Genomic DNA, 9,557 nt, shown 5'->3' with positions numbered 1-9,557 from the left:
TGCAGCCTAATGAGTAAACTTGCCAATACTTAGTTTGATGCCAATACTTTTGTACTTTTACAAAGAACATTTTAAATTCCGGACTTTACTTGTAAGGCTGCGGTCACACCAAAGTATGGTTGCCAGATGAAATACTAATTTTGTGCGCGGCTGACTAAAAACGCAGAATGCATTGAGAATGCATTTTGTACCAAAGCTTGTGGCGCACCTGTCACTCACTGCAGTTCCCTCCCTGTATCCAGCACCGACTCACCCGATTGGACAGAGGGGGAAAAACATATCTGTGTGGAGAATTTATCTGCTCCAGCATAAATGCAGCATCTACGCGGCACACATGAATTCTCTACTGGCACGAAACCTCTCCATTCCCATTGAATTACATTGGCAATTTGGCAGAATGGGGAATCCACTCTCATAGGTGCATTGGTGTGACCGTCACCACAGCCTAAGGGCAGGGTCACACCAAAGTACATAATATTCTGCCTATGAGAGTGTATTCTTCTAATGCATTTCAATGGGAATGGCGTGGATTTATGGTCTTGCGCAGCTTCCAGCTTCCGCTCAGACCTTGCGTTTATGCTTGAAGCCCTGTTTTACCCTTCTGTCCAAATGGGTGAGTCGAAGGCAGACCATCCCAAGACTCAGGTGACAAGTGGTTGTTGTTGCTATATGTGTCAATGGTTATTGGGAGAATGTGCTGGCTGCGAAAAACAGTTGGTTGAGTACATAAAGAGTTTATCAGCCACCAGCCATACTTTGATATGACCGTGCCCTTACAAGTAAAGTCAATGGGCCCTATTCATCAAGCACTTTACGGCCAAATTACACCCATATTTTGATCTTACCGGCATTTACAGTAGAACAATTCCCAAGTTAGGGGTCAGATTCAGCAGTGTTTTTTGTCTGAGATTTTGAAGGGATTTTGAAGGTAAGACAGAAATATTAGTGGAGGAACAAACCCTCAAAAAAGAGTTTTTTGAGATGCCCCTACCCGGGGTAGAACAAAATGCAACATAGTTTTTTCATAACTTCAAGATGTCTCCTTCATGAAATGGATTGTCCCAAATTTTACTTTTACTGCAAAAGTCATGAAATTGTTCCATGAAGGTGAAGGGACTCACCAGTCACCACATAGGCAAAAAAAAAAAAAAAACGCTTATCCTGAAAGATGGAGTTCCAAGTCAATCCTTTGTCATTTTCTACCTGCTGTTTTGTTTTAACCTCATACTTGCACAGACGGTCTACAGGTCGTGTACCTACATCCCAAAACAATCAAAATGCATAAAGGTTCTATTTTGAATCAGCAGCCTTTCTATAGGCGGAAATGACATTTCTAAGGAATGTTCCCCTGTAATCCTGGTGATAATCTTCTGTAAGGTATAGTCCCCCCAGGAATCCACGATTCCGCAATCACAGAATTTATTGCGGAATTCGCGGCCACCCGTGGATTTCTCGGCCATTCGCGGACTTTTCTGCCGTCCGCGGAATAACAGTCGCAAGTGGTGGCAGAATGGCGGGAGTAGTTTTTACTACTATTATAAAACGATTTGTACAGGGCGATCTGTCACAGGTCCTGGGGGAATAGCTTAGCTTCTCTCTCCTGCTACTGTAGTTGCACTGACGCTGGATGGTCCCACATTCCTGACAGAAACTGTGTCCTATAATTCCGCTCTGTCTCTATGGTCCTGGCAATAACAATGCTAATGCAGAAGAGAATAAATAAATATACAATAGTACTAGGTAGTAGGTAGCAGGCCTGGAATTTCGTCATTTTAGGGGCAAGGCCGCTTGGCCTTTAGTGTTGTCAAATTTTTGAGGGCACAGGGCAAGAAGGCCATCAATTTAAATAATTATTTTAAGTGCACGCCACAGTCATAATTAATGTAGCTTAAACATTAAGTTTAAGCTAGTTTAATGTAATACCTTTCAATTAAATAAATATCAAGAAGCTGTTTATTTCTGTTGCACATTTCTGTTCACAATGTACTCATCATTGTGCAGTAGTGTAAAGTAACTAAGTACATTTACTTAAAGGAGTAGTTCACCACTTTTCAACCTGTCTAGGTCCTCACTAATGTTCATAATAAAATAGCAAAAAAAAAATCTATTCAGTCTGGGTCTCATAGGAGAGCTGTCAAATCCTTCCTACCGGTGACATCATCGTTTGACAAAAAAAAATATATATTATTATCACGAGAACAATGGCTTCCACTTTAACATTGCAACTTTTTCAGGAATAGAAAGCCTGCAGTTTCTATTAGGATTTGACCCACCCACAGCTCTCCTATGAGACCCAAACTGAGTAGAAAAAAATTGTGATATTTTATCATGAACATTAGTGAGGACCTATTATATGAAGATAGGTTGAAAAGTGGTGGAGTGCCCCTTTAAGTATTGTACTTAATTGTTTATTGTAATTTTGAGTGTTTCCATTTTTACTTCTACTCCACTACATCTCGGATCCAAATATTGTACTTTTACTCCACTACAATTATTTGAAACCTTTAGTTACCAGTTACTTTGCATATATAAATCATAATATTATAAAACATACATGAAATACTTTAGCCCTATAGCCAGGCTGTTTGAAAATAGCCAAGCTGGTAGAATGAATAGCAGATCTACAAGCTCAAAATGCATCGCATAACTTTGCGTTGTGAGCTTGTACTGTAGATCTGTTATTTTCAAACATTTTGTACTTTTACTTTTGGTACTTTAAGTACATTTTGATACCAATACTTTTGTACAGTATATTTAGAATTTGAGGACCGGGGCACCACGGCCACTGTGGCCGTTTGGGCATGTCATTTTTCGAGGGGCACACGGCCAAAGAGAGGGGAAACAACGGCCATGGCCGTCGTGGCCGCCGTGAATTTCCTGCCCTGGTAGGTAGGCTATCCTCTAAAATGTGGTTACTATGGGCATGGTTTGGATGACAATATAGTCTTTGCAACAGAATGTAATTATTAAAAACAATAACAATTAAAAAAATAATAAATGTAATATTAGATTTTTATTCTCAAAAAAGATTTTTCGAATATTATATTAATCAGTCATTTTAGGTTGTTTTTTAATGTCTGCGGAATAAAGAATTGTTCTCCGCAGAATCAGGATTGTTCTCCTAATAAGGGGTAGTGACAGTGTTTTTTTTCATAACTTTGACTTGTCCTCTTAGGTTTGTCTAGGATCAAGTGAAAAAAAGAAAACCAAGGCAAAAAAAAAGGTTAAAAATGGGATCACCCACACGTTTCAGCTAGGTTTGACTTATAGCCGAGCTTCTGGCCTGCCTGTTTGGGTACATAACTAGGAAACCAGCAGCAAGACACGCCAGGAATGATCCACCAGATGCCACCATGGGGATCACACGCACACTCCCCACTGCATTTACCACAGCACCCACGGCCAATGCTACCAAGATCTGGCTAATATGGGCCTGGCAGGATAAGATGGCACTGTCAATACCAAGGCCTCTCTTTGTGTTTTCAGGGCTATGATCAACGTACTCTTTGATTTCATGGTATTGACCCAGTAAAGCATAAGGACAGTAGGAGATGATCACGTTCATGAGACCCAAGCTACTGATCATCACCATGGCAATGTAGACGTTGGGGAAGATTGCCATGACAGCAGTTCCTATGGAGAATACCAGGTTTCCCAGGATGTAGATGACCTTGATGCTCAGGCCAAATTTATCCAAACACATCTGAAGGAGGGCAGAACAGATGACCGTAGTACCAGCCTTGATTGTGAGTCCCCAACAGCCCATCTGCACACCCTTGTTGTAGTTCTGGAGCTCAATGGAATTAGTTGGTGCTGTTGGGTCTCCGTGGTAGATAACCTGTCCCATGAAGTCAGTATAAAACACAGCCATGGCTATAAGAGAGAACCACATGAGGACTTGACACACACATAACCTCCACAGTTGGCTTGGCATTTTCAGCATTGAGATCCATAGTAGTCGTAGAGTGGTGCACCCCTCTGGTGCCCCCTCCGGGCCTGGGCTCTCAGATGACGGACCCCTCTTCTCCGCACGCTGTTGGGAGTCATGTGGGTCAGAATTACCCGGCTCTAGCAGGGCAAGTGAGTCAAAGTGGTCCTCCGTCTGGCCATTCATCAGGTCTTTCATTGTGGGCTGCAATTCTACCATGGCACCAGTGTGGGGGGGAGTGTCATAAGGAGGAGGACGCTGAACAAGGGAAGGAGGAAGAGAGGAGGCCTCCTCCATCTCATACTGTGACTCTGTGGGAAAGTAATGCGCCTTAGGGAGATTATGTGAGTCCAGGTCAAGATCAGGATCTATTTGGATGGCTGTGTTTGGTATGCCCGAGGTCAAGTCACTGTTACTCATAACACACTCCAAATCCACCTCCAACACAATAACGACAGGGTTGTCTTTGAGAGCAAAGTTGTTCTCTCCAATCGGGTCAAGGACATTGGTCTGGTGGGAGGGTTTGAAAGGTTGCTCTGGAATACTGAGCATGTGCAGTATAACAGAGATGATGAAGATGGTGGCAGTGAAGAGGAAAAGGACCTGTTCCTGGCCCAAATGCGTGTCGGTCCAGTCTAGACCAGCCAAGATATAGCCCACAGTGCCACCTATCCCAAAAGCAAAGGAGTGGATATTTAGAGCCATATCTTTCTCTTTCTCAGTATCAACGACATCCAGAAGGTACGATGTAATTGGTCCCCCAGATGTGTCGGCACAGAAGTCCAGTACCACAGTGCCCATCACAGCAAGGACAATGCCGATTGGCTGGCTACCTGGGGTGTCGCCAACAGACAGACCTATCAACGAGCCATTTAGAAACAGTGTTAGTCCCAACAGCACACCCACACACAGGGCCAGTATGAAGGGCCTTCTTCTTCCCAATGGTAGAATGCAGCGGTCACTGGCTGAGCCAATCACAGGACCTAAAACCAGACCCAATACGGAAGGGAGGAACCAGGTTAAACTATAGTACTTCTCTGGAAGGCCTACCTGCAGCAGCAGTGGTGTTACAAGAGCGGTTTCCATGGCAAAGATGAACCCGTAGCCCAACCTCACTGCCCCGTGCATCAGCCAGCGATGCAGCGGTATTCGCTGCATCGCTGCATCGCTGGATGTGCGAGTCATTTCTTGGGCTCGTTACTCTCCTGAGGGCTAGGGGCATCCCTTTGCATCCCTGTGCCTCCTGGATGATTGGCTCAATGGTTCAGTGCGCAGAGCGTATTATATAAGTCTGCTTTTACGCATCATCAATTATGACATCACAATTTTCAACAAGGCAGGGTCTAATAAAGTAGTGTGGTCTCTAGGGATGGGTACCGAAATTCGGTACTTTTTAAATTACTCAAAAGTAAGAGTAAGAGTAGATTATATAAAAATTACTTTAAAATTACAGATCCTCAAAAAAACTATTCTTGAGTAAATAATCAAGTACTTTTACTCAAGTATTTTCCACCTCTACGCAAGTAACAAGAAAGCTGCAATTGGAAATTGCAAGTGTGGTTAATTCTGTCTTACCATTTGAATTATTATATATATGGAGATCTCTGTACCTCTCAAAGTACTTGTCCCCTTTCATGGGCAAATTAGTTGGATCGGCGGTTCTACTGAAAAATGTTGTTTCGTACAACTGTACAACATGCAAGTACAGTAACGGCAGGGGAAGTAGCTATATGAAAGAGAATAAAAGGCGAGGAGGAAGAAATGTGTTCACAACAGGTTGTCAATGGACAGATGCACACATCTTTTATAAATGTGTGTGTGTGTGTGTGTGTGTGTGTGTGTGTGTGTGTGTGTGTGTGTGTGTGTGTGTGTGTGTGTGTGTAATATTAGCCTTGTTAGGCTGTCCCCCTGCCAATCTCACAGTTTGATGCTTGTTTGTCCTTCAAGCTTGCCAGAGGATAATCTGTGATCACATCCTGTGAGGTGTGTGTGTGTGTGTGTGTGTGTGTGTGTGTGTGTGTGTGTGTGTGTGTGTGTGTGTGTGTGTGTGTGTGTGTGTGTGTGTGTGTGTGTGTGTGCTTGCTTGCGTGTGCGAACGTGTGTGTGTATGCGGGCATGTGTATGTATGTTAGTGCAGGTGGGTGATGTACATAAAAAAGACAACAGTGCCACATTTATAAGTGTAACATTTAGCTGCAGAAGGTAGATGGCAGAAGACAAATAAGGTAATACAAGTATGTGTATGTATAAGTTGTGATAGCAATCACATTTTGTCTCTCTATCTTTTCTTTCACACATCTGCTTTGTACAAACTGTGTCTCTATCTGTGGCTCACTGTTAAGTTTTCCTCCACCCACACCACACTATCTCTCTGGTAATTCTTCGTGTAAACAGCAATTATCACTGTATGGGGTTGACGAAAAGACAGTAGGGCTGCACACTTTGATCACCTAGCAATCTATCACGAGTTGCAAAACACTCACGCGCACGCACATCCATGCACACCCTGCAGTGCTATCCTATCAGCCAGAAAGCCCAGAATACCATCTTTAGTTGCTAACAACAGTAGGGACTTCATTTCACTGTAGGCAGACAATCACCCACCTACACGTTCTCACTCACAACTCACAAGTAGTGGTATAGTGGCGGGTTGGGGTAACATCTGACCTTCCATCAGCAATCACTTTCTGACTTTCCTCACTCCACCTACAGTATATGGCAATGACCTCATTTTAAGACCAACATGCGAATGGCCGCACTGATGAGACACATTTGGTATTTCTCAAACAACCTCAAAAATATAAAAAGTGCAGTTCTACAAGCTCGCAGGATCTGCTATTTTTGCCATTTCTCTGACCTTGTTGAATCTTGCCCCTGATTAATCCTTACAAAACAAAAACCTAAAACTAACACTAAAACTAATAAAAACATAGGGGGCACGGTGGCGAGAAGGTCCTGGGTTTGATTCCCGCCGGGGAACGCTGTGGGCGCTGGGGCGTGGTCCCTCCTCCACGTCATCAGCGCCCACACCCTAGGTGGGGTTGGCAATAGGGCCTTTCTGTGTGGAGTTTGCATGTTCTCCCCGTGTCTCCTAGGGTAGATACCCTCACAAAAACATTCAGTAATCCTGGTCTCTATAATGCCTCCCCCTGGCCAGCCGGGGCGCCTGATGGAGGGGAAAGGAACTGGTTGGAATAATGTGTTCCTTCCACGCGCTACGTCCAAACCGGGAAATACCCACTGTCAGGTGAAAAGAAGCAACTTGGACTACTCATGCATAGAAGGAAGCATGAGGTCAGTCCGTTGTCTCCCCAGGCGCGGCAGAGGGAGAGCAGAGCCCAGGATTACATAGGCAGTTGGCACTGGGTGTAAATGGGTTACAAAATCGTGGGATAAAAATTATGGGTAATAATAACAATAATAATAAAAACTAAACTAAAAGTAACCCTTAAAAATACAAATAAAAACGAAATAAGCAAACCCATTTTAAAAATGAATCAAAACTGAAATGATGATAAAAAAAAGTCTATTGTCTAAAAAAGTAATTTCTCCATATGTCAGTATTGCTATGACAGGGAAAGTGTGAACATACACATAACTGTTTGTAGTGTCCCTGCATGTCTTTTTGTATTACTTAAAGCTCCTGCGTGTCACAGGTTCACAGCTTGTGTTGTGACTGTGAGCTTGTAGATCTGCTTTTTTCAGTGAGATCCAACACATTTAAGCATAAATCAGGTTTACAGTTTTCATTGAAGAGATATGATTTCTGTCTGGATTACCGCCCTATATTTCTGCCCCTACAGTAGCTAAGAGCAAAACAGGTTTTTAGTCTCAGTTCCCTCAATACGTTATATTCTTTATACTCTTGAAGAACTGTTATTGCTTTTAACGAGTCTAAGCTTTAAGAAGCTTTACATGTAATCCTGCAGATAAGCATGTTAGAGAGTAAAATGTAGATTTTATGAATCACTGCTGTCAGTAGGGGTCAGTATTGATCCACGGAAAATACTTCAGAAGCAGACCTGTTTCACTGCCTTTTGATTGTGATGATGATGATGATTGTGTGTGTGTGTGTGTGTGTGTGTGTGTGTGTGTGTGTGTGTGTGTGTGTGTGTGTGTGCGCGCGCATGCGCGCGCATGCGCGCGTGCGTACACATGTGTGCACTTTCATCTCACACATACTACTACTGTGTCATTCAGAATAAAGACAGCTTAAATTAGCCTCACGTAGCCAGACTATATCACTGCGTGGATATGAGTCTGGTTCTGGATTTTTTTCCCCCAAGGGGCAGGTAAAAAAAATGGCTCTGGACACAATTGGTTAGACCAGACCAATACTGGGCCCTGATTGGTCACCCAACTCTTCGGGGTGAGGAAATGGATTCACAATTGAGCGGGGCCAGACCCAAATTCGCCAAGGGCATTTGCACTCGTCTGATTGATTCCAGGCTAAGCCTAAATCTCTCTCTCTCTCTCTCTCTCTCTCTCTCTCTCTCTCTCTCTCTCTCTCTCTCTCTCTCTCTCTCTCTCTCTCTTGCTCACCACACACCCAGTTGTTGCTGTTATTCCATTACCTGAACACACACACACGCACGCACGCACACACGCACGCACGCACACACACACACACGCACACTCATGCACACACACACACACACGCACACGCTCATGCGCGAGGCAAGGCGAGGTGAGACAAACTTTGAGTGTGGATGAGAGTGCAGATGGATGATAACTATGGGTTGTGTTTCCCCATGTCTGTCTTGGTAAAGTGAACCTCCCAGAGTGCATGCATGACATGCACACACTCACACGCACGCACAATACCGTTGGCATTGTCTTCCTCAGAGAGCAGGGCATTATCCCCATTTTTTTAAATGACCTACTCCAGAAGTGGAGTGGTAAACATTGCTTTTCTCTCTGTTCTCTATCTAATGTAGCCTATGCTATGTGTATGCCTGCATGCATGTGAATGCCTGTCCATTATGCATACTGTATGTATAACATCTTGCATGTGTGTGAGCTAGGTAATGTGTCTGCTGTTTGGTCAAAGGCAATTAAGCTTCTATGGCTCTCGCTCTCGCTCCCTCTCCATCTCTGTCTGTCTCTCCCTCTCTCTCTGCCTCTCTCTCTCTCTGTGTCGTGTGTGACACCCACACCCACACCCACACAGACGCACCAAAACCTATTAGATGACTTGTTGTGTTGCTGAGGAAAAATCCAGGGCTACGTTTCCTCTCCCTGGCTAAGCCTGCTGCACTATCTAGACAAACTATTGACAGACAGTCTCTGAGCCAGACTTAGGTCTATCTCTCACTGTATAGAGATAGACAGAGAGAGAGAGAGAGAGAGAGAGAGAGAGAGAGAGAGAGAGAGAGAGAGAGAGAGAGAAATCGGATTAGTAGAGTTGTTGCTGTTATTCCATTACCTCAACACACATGTGCAGCACGCACACGCACACGCACACGCACACGCACACACACACACACACACACACACACACACACACACACACACACACACACACACATTTTACTCGTCATAATGGCATTTACCCAGAGACCAAATTCCCCTTGGTCAACACGGGCCCAATGAGAAAAGAAAGGAAAGACAAACAATTAGGCTAAATGAG

The 9,557-nt window shown here is 43.9% G+C and overlaps 1 protein-coding gene across 1 annotated transcript; it reads right to left on the bottom strand.

Moving 5' to 3' along the window:
- Positions 1-3,253: 3,253 nt before the first annotated feature.
- Positions 3,254-5,113, bottom strand: LOC308281544 (solute carrier family 45 member 4-like; the record flags this gene model as incomplete). Its single annotated transcript, XM_080721777.1, has 1 exon — positions 3,254-5,113. The coding sequence occupies one exon, from the start codon at positions 5,111-5,113 to the stop codon at positions 3,254-3,256; it is 1,860 nt and encodes a 619-aa protein (XP_080577903.1).
- Positions 5,114-9,557: the final 4,444 nt, after the last annotated feature.

This window comes from Nannobrachium achirus, assembly GCF_963921795.1.
Source record: "Nannobrachium achirus genome assembly, chromosome: 3".
Taxonomy (NCBI): Eukaryota; Metazoa; Chordata; class Actinopteri; order Myctophiformes; family Myctophidae; genus Nannobrachium; species Nannobrachium achirus.
Note: the sequence above shows the minus strand (reverse complement) of the source record. Positions and strands in the feature narration are given on the sequence as shown.